The 20,020-nt window shown below is 39.1% G+C and overlaps 1 protein-coding gene across 5 annotated transcripts in view; it reads right to left on the bottom strand.

The window, feature by feature from the left end:
- Nucleotides 1–3,139: 3,139 nt before the first annotated feature.
- LOC132149478 (protein sidekick-2-like) overlaps nucleotides 3,140–20,020 on the bottom strand; it is a 130,163-nt gene continuing 113,282 nt past the window's right edge. For 2 of the 5 annotated variants that reach the window (XM_059558747.1, XM_059558753.1), the window contains 18 exons: nucleotides 19,834–19,932; nucleotides 19,361–19,555; nucleotides 19,075–19,276; nucleotides 18,866–18,969; nucleotides 18,541–18,611; nucleotides 18,304–18,439; nucleotides 17,569–17,625; nucleotides 17,022–17,123; nucleotides 16,739–16,854; nucleotides 14,494–14,680; nucleotides 12,685–12,822; nucleotides 11,517–11,699; nucleotides 11,319–11,444; nucleotides 11,064–11,228; nucleotides 10,836–10,976; nucleotides 8,714–8,858; nucleotides 5,490–5,637; nucleotides 3,140–3,804 (listed from right to left, as the gene is read on the bottom strand). In XM_059558747.1, coding sequence (XP_059414730.1) covers nucleotides 3,403–3,804; nucleotides 5,490–5,637; nucleotides 8,714–8,858; nucleotides 10,836–10,976; nucleotides 11,064–11,228; nucleotides 11,319–11,444; nucleotides 11,517–11,699; nucleotides 12,685–12,822; nucleotides 14,494–14,680; nucleotides 16,739–16,854; nucleotides 17,022–17,123; nucleotides 17,569–17,625; nucleotides 18,304–18,439; nucleotides 18,541–18,611; nucleotides 18,866–18,969; nucleotides 19,075–19,276; nucleotides 19,361–19,555; nucleotides 19,834–19,932 — 2,717 coding nt within the window. In that variant the 3' untranslated portion in view covers nucleotides 3,140–3,402. The remainder of the gene's footprint in view (nucleotides 3,805–5,489; nucleotides 5,638–8,713; nucleotides 8,859–10,835; nucleotides 10,977–11,063; nucleotides 11,229–11,318; nucleotides 11,445–11,516; nucleotides 11,700–12,684; nucleotides 12,823–14,493; nucleotides 14,681–16,738; nucleotides 16,855–17,021; nucleotides 17,124–17,568; nucleotides 17,626–18,303; nucleotides 18,440–18,540; nucleotides 18,612–18,865; nucleotides 18,970–19,074; nucleotides 19,277–19,360; nucleotides 19,556–19,833; nucleotides 19,933–20,020) is intronic. The other 3 variants (XM_059558750.1, XM_059558751.1, XM_059558752.1) reach the window with 3 other exon arrangements.

The following is a 20,020-nucleotide window of genomic DNA, read 5'->3' as shown; positions in this document are numbered from 1 at the left end:
AAGACTGGAATAATAAATACTAAAAAAACAACAGCAACAACAACAACCTGTCAGGAATAAAACATTTTAAAATATATTCAAATAGAAAACAGTTATTTTAAACTAAATAATATTTCACAATATTACGGTTTCTATTTTTGATCAAATAAATATAGCCTTGATGAGCATAAGATACTTTTTTTTAAATAAATAGTTAATAAATAAAGTTAAAAATAAATAGTTAATAAATAATTAAAACAATAAAAATCTTACCCACTCTAAACCTTTCAATATTTTATATGGTTACTAAAATTTTACTCTACATTAAAATGAACTTTCAAAAGTCAAAGCAAGACATCAACAAAAACACTGAAAAATAGAGTAATTTATTTTAGATATGAACCATGCCTTGGTCCAATATAATTTATCAAGGTTTGTACAGTGATAGTCACCTCACAGAGAACAAGACAGGAGATACTGTGAATCATGATCATTGTAATTTTCAAGTCCGTTAAAATAGTTTCCACATACCACTGCTGCTGTTCTTCTTAAGTTAGAGTATAAAACTCATCGATTATAAATAAATTAAGCATATCTGCTGACATACACGTAAGCATACTGTATGTGTACACTATATGTCAAACTGTGAGCCTTAAAAACACATTCTACAATATATTCAGAGAAATACATACAAAGGCATTCATAAGAGCAGACATTTTTATCAGTCTCTGATCAACAGACCCCGAACGTGAGACTGACTCGAAGACGCTCGTAACTCGTCTGTACAAATCAGCTGACACAGTGTGTCGGCGCCTGTGAACTGAGTCTATGAAGCTCATTTGCTAATGATGAAGATTTAATGTGCACTGCTACTGAAGATAATTGACCCACACAGTATCTATACACTGCCGCATACAGATTCGCACGTGCACAGACATTTTGAGTGATTGTTCTTGATTGCATGAATATTGTTAAAGGCATAGTTCACCAAAAAATTACATTTCTGTCATCATTTACTCAGCCTCATGTTGTTTCAAACCTGTATGATTTTCTTTCTTCTGTTGAACATAAAAGAAGATATACTGAAGGATGTTTCTGAACATAATTGCTGGTAGCCATTGACTTCCATAGTATGAAAAAAAAACAGTACTATGCAAATCAATGGGTACCGTTATGGTTACCAATATTCCTCAAAATATCATCTGTGTTCAACAGTAGAAAAACTCAAACAGGTTTGGAACAACATGAGGCTGAGTAAATGACAAAATTTTGTTTTTTGGATAAACTATCCTGGGGTGGTGTTTGTGCATTTGATAAGACACATGCCTTTGGTGTGAGATACCCGGGTTTGAATCCACTGTGAGACACCAATGTGTCCCTGAGCGCGGCACTTAACCCCTAGATGCATTTTTTTCTTAAAAGCATACCTAATTTCTTTTCTTTTTCGAAATGCATTATTATACCCTCAAAGACATTACAGGTGCTAACATAAATGCATGTGGCCTTCTATTGAAATAACATTTTGCTTTAAAAATGACATTTCCTTTTCTGCTCCTTAGCATTCGGTTGGTCTTAGAAGCAGACAAAAATATGATATTGGCACAAATTCACAGTTCTTACACTTTGCCTAATGCAAATGCATGATTAAAACATCAATATATTTTGCATTATTTTATTATATCTTGGGTGTCATTTTCCACAAAGTGACGAAACCCTTTCTTATTTGTCCATGGGTTTGAAAACTGAAGTTTGGTGATGGTAGCACCAACTAATGGGTGGTGATCCTCAACAAACTGAACAAACATTATGACCCAATACTGCCACTAAATAATGCAGAATAAAATGCATTTAGTCACATAATGAGTAAAATTTCCATCCCAAATGTATCAAAATAGGATGAAAACAATGACACATTGTTAGTGCCCAAAGCTTTATCTCTTGCAAAGTCTCCTTAGTTGGACAGAAGCCAATTTTGAGCAAAAATAAAAATGGAACCATGTTGAATCCTAAAGAAACTCCATGCTTTAACCTCCTCAAAACAGCTTTTCACACCACACTTCACTCCATCATGCTAAACACTGCTATTAACCCCATGTAAAAATTGTCATTTTAAAGCAGGTTTAGGGCCATTTTTTTCTACCCTGGGTTATGAAAGCCTGCTTCTGTGCTGTTAACTCTACATTATGTTGTCAGACTTGTGCAGTGTGAAATGATGCAGTATTACAATGCTACGACTACAATGTAGATGCTTGGCAACAGAAACCCGACCACGTGCCTAATATTCATGTTCTTTGGACAGTCACAGAAACACTGTGTGCTGTATAAACAGTTGTCAAATGGTGACAGAAAACAAGTGAATTGGATTGAAGAAAAGATTGTTTTATTCTTACCTTCATAGTCTGAAAAGTCCATTCGGGAAAAACTTCTTAACTGCAGTCTCCAATATATAATATGGATGCTCAATGCTAAAGCCGTCATGTAAACAGGTCGCAAGCTGCGTTTGTCCAATCAATGACACTGACAAATATGCAAATAAGAATGTTAACCCGGGTTTTGGGAATGGACAGTGTGAAACATCAGTTTATGAATACACAGGATCAATTCTTAACATTTATGAGCAATTAACAATGTGAAACGTAAAACAATATAACCCAGAATTCCTTTCACTCATGGTTTATAATAACCCAGGGTTAACAATTTTAAATGTGAAAGGCCGTAAAGTTTGTATAAGCAGTTGAATTTTCTCTTTTTTTCGGTTTCAAGAGACTGACACTACTACAGAAACACAGTTGCAATATTTTTGCTTTCTGAAATATTCTGTCATTGATTTCTGCGTGAATGACATACGAGCAATACCACAAACAGAATGATAAAGATGAGCTTTGGAAATCTGCAGCATTATGTGAAATGCAGTTTGTTTAAACATTTACAGTGCATGGGTCTAACAGTATGAGACCTTGAGTGTTGTCTTTTCTTTGTCTTAAATATTTCAGAATGCTAAAACTTAAATGAAACTTAAAAAAAAAAAAAGTAACTCCAGATGGTCTCAGACTTTTGGACTCCACATGCAGTCAAGCCATATTTAAATAAAAAATAAAAAATTGTTTTTTAATATTTTGGACACCTCTTTTAAGGATAATTCTTTTTCAGTGAATGATGAAGTGAATATATTTTAAAATGTACAATCAACAAACAATTCCCTTCAGAATGATTGTCTTTTCGATGCACTTGCACGCACATATTAACCCACAATACACTTGCACACTTGGCAAAATGGCAAAATCCAAAAGCAGCTATTCATGTCCAACAAGGTGCGGCAAAAAAAATAAAAATAAAATAAAAATAATAATAATAATAATTACAGACCAATAATACTGTAGAAGTGCCTCCCAGGTGTGTTGTCATTGAAATGTGAGTCTTGTATCAAACAAATGAGGAGAATCCCGTGGCCGGGACCTGGGCGGAGGTGCCCAGGCTGCTAGGGGGCCTGTACAGGGTGTGCTGGCTGTGGTTGTCAGAGGTCAGCAGTGATGGGGTGGGAGTCCGGCTGCCCTTGGGCCTGAACAGAGAGCCCTGGCCCTGGGGCAGTGGGGATGGATTGCTGTGGGGCAGCAGAGGTGGTAACGGTGGCAGCGGGGGCGGGTGGGGTCGAGACTCTTGTTCCGCCACCATGTCAGGCTGGGTGTAGCCGTACGCCGGAGGACGAGAGACGCCCTTCTGTTGCCGGCGCCAGGAATTATAGTAGGTAGGGTCACTGATGTAGTGGTTGACGAAGGAGTGGGTCTTTTGCCTATTTGAATCCAATTCATATTCGCTATCACTGCCCTGCAATTGAACAAGGGAAAAAAATTGGGTTACACTTTCACTTTCTGTATTAGATTGTATTTCTCAGGCCCATTTTGGAAATGTGCATTGTAGCAGTTTTCAGTTTGGAAAAAAAAAACTGCTAAAAGATGTATTTAAAATAATATTTTATTCAGCCAGGAAGCATCAAATTGATCAAAAATATTTTTACATTCTGAAAGATTTCTAAGATTTATTTATTTTTATTTTTTTTACTTTCTATTTAACAAAGATTCCTGAAAAATGTATCATGTTTTGTGATCATGTTTTGTCATGTGCAGTGATCTTATATGAAAACATAAGCACCTCCTGAAAGGGCAAAAACATTATTTACAGAGCCTCATAGATGACAAAAATCATGATGTTTAATGATGACAAAAGATTCGAAAAAGGTCTAAATGAAAACTCTTATCGCTTGTTTACTGTGACATTATGCTAAAGTGTGGCATGGTGGGAGGGTTTCTTTGAAGTAGTAATGTTATGACAGTATAGGTACCTGACAAACAGTCAAAAAGCTCCCAGTGGGTTTGTAGGAGGAAAGACAAATGCTCAAACAAGAGGAGTGCCCCCTACTCTCTCACAGCTTGGGCAAAAAGATTCACGAATTCCCATTACACTAGTTTCATAGTTATTGAATCAGATACTGCAAAAATGAAGAAAAGGGATTCTAGTATCCTACATCATACTGTTGCATAGAAAGTACCATTATTTGTAATGACAGGGAAATTTCAGTCATGAGAATTCATTTAAACCATTTTTCCCTTCCTATCCAGTGCAATGCATAGAAATGAGACCAGTGGCCTGGAATGAGATGAGCTGCATTGGATTGTAAAAGAAAGGTCATTTTTATAATCCATTTAATGTATTTACAGGAATAATATTTTAGCGTAAAAGGGCATTTTGGAGGCCCATAGGAACATTTTCTCCTTTTCAAAGCTATTTCAAGAGACTTAATGGAGTTCTCATCTTTTAAGTTTCATCTTAGTCTTAAATATTTCTTTTAAAATTTAGACAAATGAGACAATAGTTTATGTACAGTAACAGGAATGATCTCAAGGGGAGTCAGGTAAGATTGATAGTGTTTTTTCCCCCCTAGTGAGAGGCAGAAGACTTAAGCAAACATCTCCATTTGCTCTCCATTTAATCTCATTGCTGTCTAAAAGAAACAATTCAGATGTTAAAAGGAGTTCTTTTGTGTTTTTTCTTTCGTGTGGGGGGGGGGGGGGGGTGGTCTTTAGTGTTTTGTTTAAATTTAAAATGTTAAATTACATCCACAAACCTACTGACAGGAGAAATGTGAAGTATAAATAATATAGGCAGCCAAGCGAATCCCTGTATTTACGAGTGAAATGGAATAATCACTGAGACAGATCCGTTAGCATTTGATTGAACTGAGAATAGTGGGAATTTTATACCAGAACAGAGGCAGGTGGTTGGGAGGAAGGGATGGCAAGTACAAGGGGATTTGTGTCATCAGCCAAAAACGGAAAGTCTTTTCAGAGGCAGAGCAAGCTATTAGGTTTTGATGAAAGATTATGAAGATAAACTTTTTTTTTCAATTGCAATAACATGCACTGATGAATCATGGACAATAAGTTCAAGAGCAGTTTAAGTAAATAGCGACCAGATAACATCAGAAACCAAAATATTTTAAGAAAATCATTGACCTTGTTAGGGTGAATCACCTGTGAGTCAGACACTTCTGAAGGCTTCTCGGTCAGGCTGCTGCTCTCGGCTGGGGCCAAGTCATTGTATTTGATGCTGACGTCTTCATCAGAATAGTGCAGGCTGCCGGGACTTGGTCGTGGTGGAGATCTAGAGGAAACACACAGAGAAACACTTTACAAGTCATTTATAATCAACATATGCTGTTTTGAGATGTGTTAGTATTCACAAAAAGTGAATACAAAAAGTGAAAGAAAGCACAATGAATATTTGTTTGTAGAGAAGCAGAAAAAGCTGTAAACATAACAGTGAAAAAGCGTACAAAGCTGTTCATCGGCACTTCCTGCCAATGGCTAACACTCTGGCGTCTAACACCGCATGCTTTTTACTGAATCATCTCTTTTCATCTTCTCCAACACGGATTTGTGTGACATTAGTAGCTACAAATTGCAGTGTAACCTTTTTCTTCTTTTCTTCGTTTTATAAGAGATGGCAACCAGCATCAGGGTGAAATAACAACACACTATGCTGGAGAATGAACCAGATAGTGAATGCTGCTGGGTTATTATCATATGTGTAGTACTAATGCTTCATTTTTTATACGTCACAGTTATCGTCAATACCAGTTGCAACACTCCAGGGTCAAGAGATTTCATCCTGGTCCTCACAACAAATAACTGCATAGTTTCAAAAGACTTGGAATTTTATGCACAAATCACATGGACCACTTTAATGATACTTCCATGGAGCTTTTCTTTGATACAGACAGTAAATAATCCATTAAATGTGAACTAGACTATGCAGGGGTTTAAAAGACATCACAAGGAGCTCATAAAGGCCCAATGATGCCGCATCCTCATGGATCAATTCTCAAAGGTACTTTTGATCGGATGAATACACTCATAGAGCATTCTGCAGAGTCCAGGAGAAACGACGGATGACAATCCTTCTGAAAGGAAAGGGACAGCGAATCATCCCCCAATTTCATTAGCTACAGGGGGTTGGACTGTACTTCTTTGAACAAGTTCACTTGTTTGTTAAAAAGAAAGGAAGAAGGATCGCTGTATGGCAGGATGGGTTTACTTGATTTGCCATAATGAGGTCTGATATGCTCAAAGCCAAGGTCACTGGAGATGTGAGCTTTTGAACTGAGGCTGCTAAGCTGCCCTGCTTCAGTACATTACTTCAGTTGGCTTATAAATCACGCTGAAATAAAACACATGGGGAAGAGCCTTTAAAGAACCAAGCGGGAAGCTAATTAGTGAAGGAATATCTGATATCTGGCATTTACCAGCCAACAAAATCAATGGTGAAACGAGGATGCATTGTTCAACCTGAAAATGAATAAGAGGACCATGTGCTAGCTAGTATACTAAAGGAAAGCCTTGGTGGTGGAGGGGCTGTCCCAACAAAAATCAGGCCCCTGGGAATAAAGCAAGAGCACTAGGGGGAAGGGAGGGTTATGACAATGTATCTGTTTAAAATTCAGAGGAGGCTGAGGTTTGACGAAGGTTGAAACAGGGAGGCGGAGCCACATCAAACCGCCCCCAACACCACTCAGCAACCAGAAAGGTGCTTCAATCATTTATGAGCGCTGAGGTCTTCCATTCTTCTTATTGAGCCTCATCTTTCGCCTCTATCTCTCCCGTCCCATACCAAACCCTTTCCTACCTTCATCAAAGATATCTCTTGTGGCTCCATCTTGATAGGAGCTCATTAGCAGAACTGCATCCAAAGTGGAAGTCCTTCACTGCCCAGGCTCTTTGATCTCCATCCTGGGCCTCTGCATCTAGGCAGACAACCAGCACAAACCCCCTAGCACATTCCAGTATAATGGGCCCAGAGCGGCTTCTCCAATTACCACCAGAGGAAGCTGGAAGCAGACCCATCCATTCATCCAATTGAGTTAAGTTGCCTGCAAAGTCCTTCAGTTCATAGACTATTATTGTACACTGTTCATGCAAATATCCTGTTCATGCAAATAAGTCCAAAAAAATTATCTGTAGAAGTCCTGAAGCAGGGCGTAAACTACAGTGGGGTGTACGGGGAGGTCTGACCTCCCCAACTGAGGCCTGAACTCCTTTAAAGGAATGAGATAAATGTATAAAACCATTTTTAATTTAACATGTTACATTAGAAATTTACAGTGTTCAAACAATGGTTCACTAAGGATAGTGAAAATATGCAAGACCTGGTCACCTGGTCACATTTGCCCAATGTGGTAACCATATTGAAAAAGTAATATGGTTATAATAAAAGCAAAAGTAGTCGCTCAAGCATTTTCCAGTGCAATAACTATCTGAATGGTCATTTAATTTTTGCAGTGTCACACTGGGTAGCTCCACCCACCAAAAAAATCTCATTGTCCAAAATCTTGGTTCACAAAGTTGCATACTAAACATCAAATTCTCTGATTGGCTTGCACTGTGCAGTGTTAAAAACATGGTTCTGGTTAGGACATAAATGTTATGATCTGTATTAGACAATACACTGACAAAATGTACTGTCATGATCAATCAGTCACTTTATTGTAGATAAGAAAATAAGAACGTCAAAGACATTTGGCTAAATGTGCTAACAATGACAAAAATATGTAAGTACTTCATTCCAATAGCACCTTTCTATAGCACATGTCATTGTCTTGAAGGTCCTTCTTTTAGTTCTTAATCTACAGGGGAGACGGTATGTCTATCATAAATATGGTCTGATCTAAGTTTAAGAAAATGTGAAAAAAGATGCTTTGTTGAAGTAGCTTACATAATGGTCAATTTACACAGAATGCATTTTGAATGTCAATAAGACACAAAGGAAGGGGTCTGAGTGGTCCAACTTTCACAGTCTGGTGTGTTCTTTCAGCTAACAGATTGCAGTTGGGGATTTGAAAAGAGCGACTGTCATTAAAATCCATGCCAACTCGATCCATTTAAAGGATGCCTGAAGTAAAATTTAAATCAACAGCCGGGCCTAAGCTCTATGTGTGGACAGAATACATTCCTCTCTAGCTCTTTTGTTTGCACCCATTTGGGAATTAAACCCATTGTGCAAACAATGGCCTGAACAGCATACTGACAGAGTTTACCTCAAAGAAAATTCCAGAAAAAAAAACATATTAGCAGAGCAAACTATTCCACTAGATGCTGATCGAGCCTGTTGTACACTGTTTGTGAAGTGATATCACTGTATGTTTCTTATAAATGGAAATTGTGATTCATGCACATATACTAACCGGGTATAGATTCCGTTTTTACGACAGAAGGAATTTTTGACAGAGAGTCGACGGTTGTTGAGCTCCAGGGCAGGGAAGCGTCCTTCATCCAGGCGTACCATCTCTCCATGGGAGAGGGGCAGAGATGTGCAATTCGAATGGGCACCTATAGACAAAGAAAAGAGGACAACCTATGATTATAAAACTATCCATATCTATCTATCCTTCCATCCATCCATCCAAATATCCAGTTTCATTCGTGAATACATCAAATTACAATGTAAAATGGGGCTTTACATTATCCAGCCATCAAACCAATCATATATTCATCCAAATAAATAGATGCCTATCTATGTAAATGAAAGTTTACTTCACTTTGCTGTTGACATCAAAAAGTGTTGTGCATCTAATCTAACTCTGCGGTACTTTGGGCCTGCCAGTCCAGAACTTGAACCACTAACCTCTAGTTGTGTGGCTATGGGTTTGCCCTCGTTGTGTACATGACCATGGCAGCGAAGCGAGTCAAATCTTACTAGGTCATTCTTAAGTCAAAAATCTTCTTAAGATACATACATCTTCTTAAGTCAAAAGACCTCTTATCTCAAAGAGTCGAACTGAAGTGTGATTCCAGGGAGGTGAAGATCGCAGTGACTTCTTCGCCTAAATGGACAGTGTGATCTCCCACCTTGCAGAACTTCTGACCTCACTAGACTTCAGTAAAAACAACCCGGCCCCAATAGATCTGGACCGAACAGGGTCAGGCGCGTGGGGCGTATCTTGAGAGATGCCCTTTGTGTCCAACACAAACACTTCCTTTGTGCTACTCACACATCCACAGCCCTGTTTACTGACCCTGGCACAGCACTAAACGCTGACCAAGCTCAGAAGCAACCATGTGAGAATCCCTCCCACACACACAGATCAGCCCGCAACCTGACCTCCCCAGACCTCGAAGCAGAAAGTTGCATCATGCATGGAACTAGAAAGCACTTTCTTGATCTGGGAAGCGCTAATGTAACTGGTTGTCTTTACGCAGCATTTTGGAATAAATGTATTTTTAATCAATCCAACTGGAAACAAAAGTCTGTAAAAATGTGAAATTTGCTCTTTTAAAAAAAGGCTGTGACACACCAAGCTGATGGTCGGTCGTCAGCCAATGTTGGTCCATCGTTTAGCGCCTGTCAATGCAAGTTTCTGCAGTGTCTTCCATATTGTTGGCCCTTGTGGTACCCCGTTGGTGGATTTTTAAAGTTAAATAGGCATCAGTGAGTAAGATCAATCTGATTGGCTGTTCAACTTAAAACTAGTGCACAAGAAAAGTGATGTGATGAAAGCAGAAGTGAGGAAAGCAAGCAAAGGATGACATCAAGAGGACACACACAGAAGGCTCTTTAATTTTAGGTCTTCATGTTACTTATGTATTCCAATATGCAAATATTTTCAGAAATGTTTGGCCATCTATAAAGTGAAATCCTATTTTTGGTTTCCCTTTCTGAATGATTAATACAGACTACTGCCACCTGCTGGTATGGAGGGTTATCGATGCGGGGCCGAATGTACGTACATGCTGTAGTCTTTCTCCTGTGATCAAACTCAACTTTCTGGCCCAGATGCACACAATATGAACTCACAACACAGTCGACTTTCGTCGCCCCTAATTCTTTTATGTTGGTTTGGTGTGTTGTGGCCTTAAGGGTTTGTGGTCCATTTCATAAGTGGCAAAAATCACAGAGTTTTGTGTGAAACTACTCAAGAATAGTGAGAAACGACTTGATTGTCAACTTCTCTCCTAAGCTGAGACAAGACATGAAATGATAAGTGATGTAATTTTACGTGAAGCAGCAGAATGCCTCCCACTGAGACAGCAAAATGAGTCAGCAATCACATTGATAGTAATGACTACAACCAACTGAAGCAAACAGATGCTGCTATTGATTCTTTGAGCCTCTCTCAAGTGGAAAATCACTTTTTCTTTTTTTTGTTTTCAGAGCACCATGGCAATAATCACTAGTGATGGAGAAATGGAGCTAAATTTGAGTCCATTTCAATTTAGTTGCGTCAGTAAGCAGAGAAGGACAGGGCAATCAGAGTAATTGAAAGATATTTTGGATCTATTTAAAGTGTTTTTGGCTTATCAACCCACCTGAGTCTGTTTTCTTGGTGTATTTTTTGCTCTGCCCCCGTATGATGAGGATGAAGATGATCAGAAGGATGAAAATGAGGCCCACGAGAGCAATAACCACCAGAAACCACCATTCCTCATAAAAGGGGGAGACCTTTTGGGCTGGTAAAAGAGAAAAGAAGCAGAAAAATGGGTTTGCACAACGCAACACAAAACCATTTAGACTTTCTGATGTGCTAGTTTACTGACCTGATATTGAAGGAGAAGGAGCACTTGGAGAACCATAGCCATAGTCATTCACCGCAATGACACGGAAGTCATAGGTGACCCCTTCTCTGAGGGTATCCAGGTTAAGAGTGTATGATGTCACCTCTTTAGGGATGTCTTTGATTAGAATATCCCACAGTCCTTCATCTGTTGATGGCAAGAATGCCATTATCCCTTCTGTAACAACCTTTAAAGCTGCGTTTCTGAACAATTTCTGCTGTTTTCCTCTTAACTTACCAGATGGCCTTGCTTCTATAACATAGCGTGTGATGGGAGCCCGTCCTGGGTCACCGCTGGACCAGTGGAGAGTGAGGGCTGAGCCGTAACGGGAGATAAACGGCTCACCGGGGGGCCCTGGAGCACCTGTGGAACAAAATATAAGTTTGAAAAATTTAAAGATGTTACAATATGGTGAATATGGTGAGGCAACAAGACCTTCTCCAGGGCCCGTGGTGATGTTGGCCTCGATCTCCGGTCCATAGGTAAGGGTTTTAGCACGGATGCGGAAGTTGTAGGTCACTCCATCTGCCAGATCCTTGATTTTCATCCACAAGGGGGCGCTGCCCTTCACATCCGCAGTGACAACCTTACTGACACCTGAATTGTGAGGAGAGGAGTCTGTAGAGGAAACACTCAAACTCTAGATACCATGCTAGAATGAAACACTAACAGTGACATAAACAAACACCCATCATTACTCTACACTGTAGCACTGCATTGATTTTACTGAGTTATATTAACATACACTACTGTGCAAAGGTTTGAGGTCAGTAAGATTTTTTTTTTTTTAAAGCAACCAATACTTTTATTTAATCAAGGATGCATTAAATTGATCAAATGTGTCAACAAAGAAAAAAAGTGTCTATTTCAAATGAAATCAATAGAAATTACTTCAAATTGTAATAATATTTCAAATCACAACCATTAGTGTTTCCAGGTTTTAAAAAAAACTGTAAATGTGAAAAGTTCACATGTTCTCTATAATTTAGCATATACTTCTGACAAATGCCTATAACGATGCACTTAATTCTATTCTTTAATTTGTGCGGAATAAAAGGCAAACACTAAAACCAGAGCTGACATTACATTTTCAAACTATTTGTTTCTTACTTTGCAAGCACAGGTATTGCTTTTAGGCTTTTTGTGAGCAATGCACAAGGTCATGCTCTAGGGATTGAACTAACAGAGAGAGTTGGGCCTTTGCCTTTGAGGCCTATCCTTTAAATTCTGAGATACTGCCATTGATAAACAGCAGCCCATCACATCTGTTTTCCCCCAAAGGCTTGACCACTCTGGAGCTATTATGGAACCACAGCAATTCTTCCTCTGATCACAGTTACAGTGGAATGTGGCCAATGCACCACACTTGGCAATTTTTTAACCATGCCTTGCTCAATAACAGGGCAAAGGGAGAGAACGTAAAAGAGGAATGGCATTCATTAAACCCCAAAAGAAGCCTCATCTTGAACACATTTGTAAAAGCAAATTTTAGATGTTTATAAGCCTTAAAAAAGCATGACGGGCCTAAAAGGATGTAAACCAGCTGCTCACTGTAAGTTATCATTTGCTTAGCTAAAGCTTTTAGTGTGGTGTAGTTTCTCACCATCCACAGGCGTGCAGGGCTCATAGACCACACGGTATCCTTCCACGATGCCGTTGGGCTGCTTGGGCTCACCCCAGGACATGTTGACCGAGGTGGTGGTGAGTTCACTAAAGTGGATAAAACTGGGAGCGCTTGGAGCTGAGGAGTAAAAGAAGATCTCATTAAACCCTGAACACGATTTCATTAAAGTGCATTTTGATTGACTGATTTCAACAGATCTAGTCAGGGCTCAAAAGGAACAGTTTCCAAGTGCCAAACGCAAGTAAAAATTGACCTTGGTGAGTAAATAAAACAGTAACTCACAGTTGGTCGGTAACTTTATTAGGAACTGTAACATAATGCATGGTATAAATCCATTTTTAAAGTCAATAATATGAATCTTGCTGAAGTAAGTGATGTGAGTCAAAATCTGTTCTGTGCCTTTTGACAGGTTTACTACAGACAAAAAAAACTCACAATAGCTTTTACCTCAGGCAATAAAGGTATCAGGATTTCATCATGGGTGTCTCAGGATTCCCCCCACCCCCCTCAAAAACACATTTGGAATTCTCTTGCCAGCAACATCACCAAGATTTTTCAATATCTTGAAGAAGTCTCTTATGCTCACCAAGGCTGTATTTATTTGATCAAAATATAGTAAAAACTGAAACATTGTGAAATAGTATTGCAATTTAAAACAAAAGTTTTACTTCAGTGTCACATGATCCTTCAGAAATAATTCTAATATGCTGATTTCATGCTCAAGAAACGTATTATTAGTGTTTAAAACCATTGAAACTTCATTGAAAACAGTGGTACATTTTTTCATCTTTACAGTGATTATTGATCAATTTAATGCATCCATTTTGAATATAACTGATAAACAGTGTTTTATATATACAGTCAAAACTAAAATTATTCATACAACAGATATATTTTTTTATATTTTTACTATTGAGTGCAGGGCACTATAGTTCATATATGTAAGTAAGGATAGCAAAATAAAGTAAACTTTGACATATTACACCCAAAAAATCTACATACAGTGGACTACCAGTAAAACTGATACAAAATTGGGACCAAAAATTTTTCAGAAACTTTCACCTGACCATGTTTTTTTAAGCGTTATCTGACAATATCAGACTGTTTAACTCTGAGTAACTGAGTGCTTGTCATATTTTATTACCATTTTTAAACCTATAGTGAATAAACTGTGATAATGTGTGAAATGCTGAAGGTGTCTGAATAAATTTTGGGTTGATTGTATATACTGTATACTGTAGGGTAATGTAGCAGTAATGTTAGGTGTTTGTTTGCCTTCCAAAGGGGCTTGTGCTGGCTCATCTCCCAGTGTCTTAGTGTAAGCTGAGCCAAGACGCAGTCACACTTGTACTGTTCTCATTGTTTCTTCCTCACTATACTGTCACAGTTTTAAGGGAGCGGAAAAGGCTGAATTAAATTTTCTCAATCGCTTGGAACGCAGTTCTCCTTATGCTGACCTGCCAAAAAGCACTTCCTCAATATGTGTAGATTTTCTCTAACACAGTTCCCAGCTCCCCATCCTAAACACACCAATCCTACACACTAACCCCCAATAATCAGCGAAAACCCATCTCCTTCACAATCTAATGTCACAGCCCTGATGCAGTCCGTATGATGTGATCCGTCCAATTGAAAATTAATAACCTTTTCAGCAGGGAGCTTTGGGAAAACAGTGAATTCAAAGACCTAGAATATTTTCCCAAAACATTTCAGACTAAACGGGATTAGTATGAAGGTCACTGCTCATTGATTGATGTATTTTGCATGGACTTGTGTCCAGCGGATCACCTGCTTGCTGAGTGCGCCCTCTGGCGGGCAGCGAGCGTGGACCATCCCCCGCCGCGTTGAAAGCAGCCACGCTGATCATGTAGGTGGTGTAGCCAGTCAGGTTCTTCAGCTTCACGCTCAGCTCCGGCAGAAAGAGAGTGCGGAGTCGCTCAGTCTCATTCTGCAACTGAAACTCCCAATAATAAATCTAGAAAGACAGATCACAAATCACACAAATTTATCATTTCAGAAGATGTAAATCTGATGGGCTATCAAGCTTAATATTTTAGAGCAGCGGTCCTCAAACTTTTCAGACTAAGTCTTAGCATGTCTGATTACATCAGTCTTTCAGACTAAGTACCACTTAGTCATTATTCTGTTCCAACAGAATAGAGCAGAAGAATGAGGCGTTCTTGGCCTGTTAAGACCAAGAACGATAACTTTATCACGCCAGTCGCTTTAAATCATCTAAGTAGAAAAGCTCTGAATTCAGAAGACACAAAGACTAATAAAAAAAGAATATTAGTATCAGTGAAATTTACATAAAATGCTAATTTACACAGACTATGATACTGATCCACATCCATAGATGGCAGTGCAACGTTTAACTCCAGCAATGCTAATGCTAGCTAGAACAACTCAATGCACATTTAAAACACATATAATATTTTTCTGTACCAAAATATCTTATTTGAGCTGTTAAGTTGCCTATGTCTGTTTATTAACTTGTTTTTCTGTTTCTGAAGTTGTTTATTTAAGGTGTAATTCCTGTGGATTATGTAAACAGCCCTTCCACTTAACATGTATACTGTTGAAAAAAACAGAAAATGCTGGTTAGGTATGTTTTAAAGCTGGGATGCTGGTTTGAGCTTGTCCTTTGCTCGTTCATGGTGGTCTTTTGCTGGTTTATGCTGGTCCTTAGCTGGTCGTGTGCTGGTCTGACCAGTTTTGGAACAATACATGACCAACTAAAGACCAGCATAAACCAGCAAAGGACCAGCACATGACCAGCTCAAACCAGCATCCCTGCTTCAAAACATACCTAACCAGCATATGCTGGTTTTGGGTTTACTGGCCTTACGTGGTCATGACAGGAGTTGGATATTATAGTATTCACACTAGTCTCGTATCAACAAGCTTAAAGTTGCAGCATATAATTTATGCAGTTTATTTGAGCAATTGATCAGCTGATATAATAATATCCATTACATTATATAAACAATAGTTGTTACATTATTTGTTTGTTCAAACTGTAAGAATATTCAGAATTATTTTCTGAGGGGGGGTGGTGGTGGGGGGGGGGGTTAAAGCAGGGGCATTTTTAGCCTTTAATCAGTACTGTGGCACAGGTCACACATCAAAAACGTGTGCCTGAATTTTGTATTTTTTTTTCCATCTTTACCTGCTGAACAGAGTAATTCCTACAATGGATCATAAGTAAATATCCACTTTACCTATTTTATCAAATTTTCCACTACTACTTCGGATGTCAAAACCGCTGAAAACGATTCAATGAACGAGTGAACTGCTCTAATAAATCACACTGAGGGATCGTTTGCAGAACATAGTTTTTAGCAAAAAACTGAAAAAAAATTTTGCCATTAACTTACATAACTGCATTTTGAGGGGCCTGAAAATGCTAACTTTTGAAAATGTGTTTCAAAGTGCAAATTTTTGAAAACAATAAAGTTATCATCTGTGTAAACTACAAAAACATGGATTTGTGAAAACTCTGACTCAATGTGCATGCGTTTTATATGTTCAGTCTAAAGGTATATGCGCAGACATGTAGGTTTTTACAAAGTGACAACTACTGGCCTGGCATGCATAACAGAGCTGTTTGAATGGGGATCATTTCGACAACGTTGTCATCTGTACGCAAAAAGGAAATACTTTTTTGTTTTTAGTACATCATTGTTGTGTAAACATACTGTACCTTTAATCATGAACAATTTCAGACATTTTTGAAAACCCATGTGAGCAATTAGATAAAAAAAAAAAACCTGATTTGTGAATCTGGCATTTCTAGTTCTGATTCTAAAAAACAAAAAACAAACATTACTTGATCATTGAAATATTTTTTATAAAAAAATATATATATCATCATTCTCAGGATGTCATATTTTAATTTGCATTGGCAGACAAGGATTTATAATGTTTCACTGGGGCACAGCAATAATTTAGGGTCTAGCGAAGTCCCTGGTTCAAAGGACCATTGTTTTATATTATAATCTTTGAATTGCTGAATCAAATTGAAATGTTGTACCTTATAGCCTTGAATATCTCCATTCTGGGCTTCTACTGGAGGAGGGTCCCATGTGACATCAAGCTGAGTAGCTGTTGAGGACTGGATAGCGACATTCTGAGGCGCAGCGGTGGGCACTGATGAGTACAGAGAGAAAGAGAGAGACTATGAAACAGACTGTTAGACTGTTTGAACTGATTTATTAGACTTTATATTGATTTACAGCACTACTGCACATTTTTATTAGACCGTGAAATCAACTATATTGACTCAGAGCATCAAGGAGTAATATTTGTACCCTTACCCGCCTCTCCCACGAACACTTCCTGTGGCGAGCTGGTGGGCCCCTCCCCTACCGCGTTATACACACTCAGTCGGATCTCATAGCGTTTGTGCTTATTCAGATCTAAACAATGGAGAACATGTGCACACATACACACTCTATTCAATATAGCATGAGAAAACCTTAAGTGGTGCTAAATCATAATGATCCCATTCAAATGAAGTGAGATGTTGAGAGGAAAAGTCAATGACAGTGTGGAGAGAAATGGACACAGTCAGACAAGACCAGACGTGAGAAGAGAAACAAGTGAGATTGGGCTCTCGTGTAAGCAAATAAACGGTGTGTGAGAAAGAGACATTATAGAGTTCAGAGACTGCGTTTGGCAGGGTGAGGGAATGGATGAGTAGAAAGCAGTGTTGGGGAGTAACTTACTAAAAAAAAATTGCAATAGCTACTAATTTAGAAATTCTTCAGTAGCTTTTTGTTTTTTTTTTGATTAGGTTTTATTTAAACAGTTTTTTTTAAAGAACCAGTATGAATTAATATGCAGAATAGTACAATAACTTACTGTCCAGCTCGTATTGGGTAAGTGAGGATTCGGTCAGGTTCCTCACACTGTAGGGGGCTGAAGACGGGAGGGTGGAGGGGAGAGGCAGCAAGGAAAACCAAAGGTAAAGAGAGAGAAATATAGAGAGAAGGTAAGAGAGAGAGAGAAACAAGAGCTGGATTAGCGCTTTAGCTCATGCTAGCAGAAAGGCTGGCAGCTCTACAGACTTTGAGAGAGAGAGAGACTAACTGATGAGGAGACAATTAACACAGCCCTCATACACTCTAAAGCTCTCATTACATGCATGTTAATGAGATAAGCCACTATAGAATCTCTCATTACAGGGAAACAGAAAACAGATGAGTTAGCATTTTTTTTGCTGAATTAGCTTATCTCTTCATGTTCTTATACATGTAGTCCAGTAGTAACTTGGTTTTCAGGGTTAAGGGTTATTGGCATTAGCAAAGATTAATTTATTTAACAGACATTAACAAAAAAACCATAGCAGTATCATGTTTTTCTTTTCTTTTTTTACAAGGTTCCATGGTACTGCTACATATTTTTTATTCTTTTTAGTACATGGTAGTAATACCACAGTACATTAATATAATAGTCAAGCCATCATATCATACCATGACTGTACCATGAGACAAACTGTTGGCTATATATAAGGCTATAGTTGCCACTGTAAATTTGGTAAGGGACTTGATAGACAAGTGTATGTTCTTTTTTTGTGTAAGCTGAAAAAAGACTCACCTGTGAGCTCGGCCCAGTTGGCTGACGGGCTATTAACTGTACGCACTGTGAAGCTGCGTAAGCGGTCGTAACGCAGTTCTCTGTAGCGTACTCGAAAACCAAGCAAAACACCATTGATCTCCTCTTCGGGGGGCGGCTGGATGGGTTTGAACAGATTATGTCACTATAAACACAATGCCCAACAACAGATAAACAGCCATGTTCCCTCTCAGAGCAGCGTGATGAATCGGACCTCACCTTCCAGCGGACCAGCACAGATGTGGTGGTGTGCGGTGTCACAGAGAGGATTGTGGGAGCTTTGTCGGGTGCTAATGGAAAACAAACAGTTTGTTCAGTTAATGACAGCGGAGCTGCAAAGACCCCGATAAGAGTGGAATAACCAAGAATGGAAACAAGTTTATAGTTACTAGCGTTCTGGTTAAACGCCAAAGGTCAAGCATGAGGTAACCCTGCAGTTTTTCCCTTTCACTGACTGTGTCCTATTTTGGCGAAATTATGATTCATCTCAGGCCTCAGGAGCTTGTTCCCTGAGAGCATTTAAGCGTTTCACAGTTGCCCGTACCGTCCTGTAGAGTGGTGATTGCCTCGCTCTCCTCGCTGTACTCGCTGTCCCCAATATCATTAGTGGCTTTCACTCTGAACTGGTAGGAAGTGAAAGGCTTTAGCCTGCGAATAGGAAAAAAGTTTGGTAGGATACTGTTGCCCCACTAGTTCTGTCCTCTTCGACCCTCAAAGTTTAGAAAGTTTGGCACAGGCTCAATTCAGGCTTACTTGTCTATGATGTATGAAGTTGCCTCATGGTTGACTGAAGCAGAGTGGACGGTCCAGTTGCTGTTGGGCAGCTCTCTGTACTGGACAGTGTAATATCGGATGGGCGATAGACCATCGCTGCCTGGTTCCCATGACAAAATTACACTGCGGGCCTGGACCTCTTCCTGAGGCACAACGGGACGACTTGTGGGCTGAGGGCGCGCTGAGAGGGAGATCAGACAAGCAGCTGTAATCAAAGACATGTAGTAAAAAGCAACCAACCTTCTAAAGAGAGATGAAGCAGTACCTCTCTTCTCTGTAGTGACCACCAGTGCTTCAGCTGCTTCTCCCCATCCCTTTCGAGTCTGGGCCGTGAGGCGGAACACATAAACACTTTCTGGTTTCAGTCCAGTTGCTGTATACTGTCGCGCACTTGGGATGAGCACATCAACGGTGGCAGAGGTAATACTAGAAGAGTTTTTCCGATAAGCAATCTGATATGCTAGATAAGATACACACAAAAAAAAATTGTATCATACATGCACCATTCTGAGTGGGATTCTAACTAGCGTCCAATAGGCATGAAAGGCAAACACATTAACTGCAGACTGCAGCCTCTAGAACCTAAAGACTCCAGCTATATTTCATAGCCATAGTTGCTAGTGTGCCTCTTGAGGTGTAACAAATTAATTCAAGGCTGATTAACTGTCCCATTATGTTCATGTGACAAGTAATGATAGTTAAGAACTATAAAAATAGTTTAGTGTGCACTCAACCTACCAAGGATAATGCCATTTGGCTGGGCAGGGGGTTGCCAGATCAGTCTCACTGAGGAAGTCCTGACTTCAGGGAAAAGGATTCCAACCGGAGGCCCAGGTACTGTTTTAAAAAAAGCAAAGTATATGTAAATGTAACTAGTGCACACCGTAAGGAAGATTAATATCTTATAGTTCATTGTGGTTTAGAC

Source organism: Carassius carassius, chromosome 9, assembly GCF_963082965.1.
Source record: "Carassius carassius chromosome 9, fCarCar2.1, whole genome shotgun sequence".
Lineage (NCBI taxonomy): Eukaryota > Metazoa > Chordata > Actinopteri > Cypriniformes > Cyprinidae > Carassius > Carassius carassius.
The sequence above is the reverse complement of the archived record's forward strand: the minus strand, read 5'-3'. Positions and strand labels throughout refer to the sequence as shown.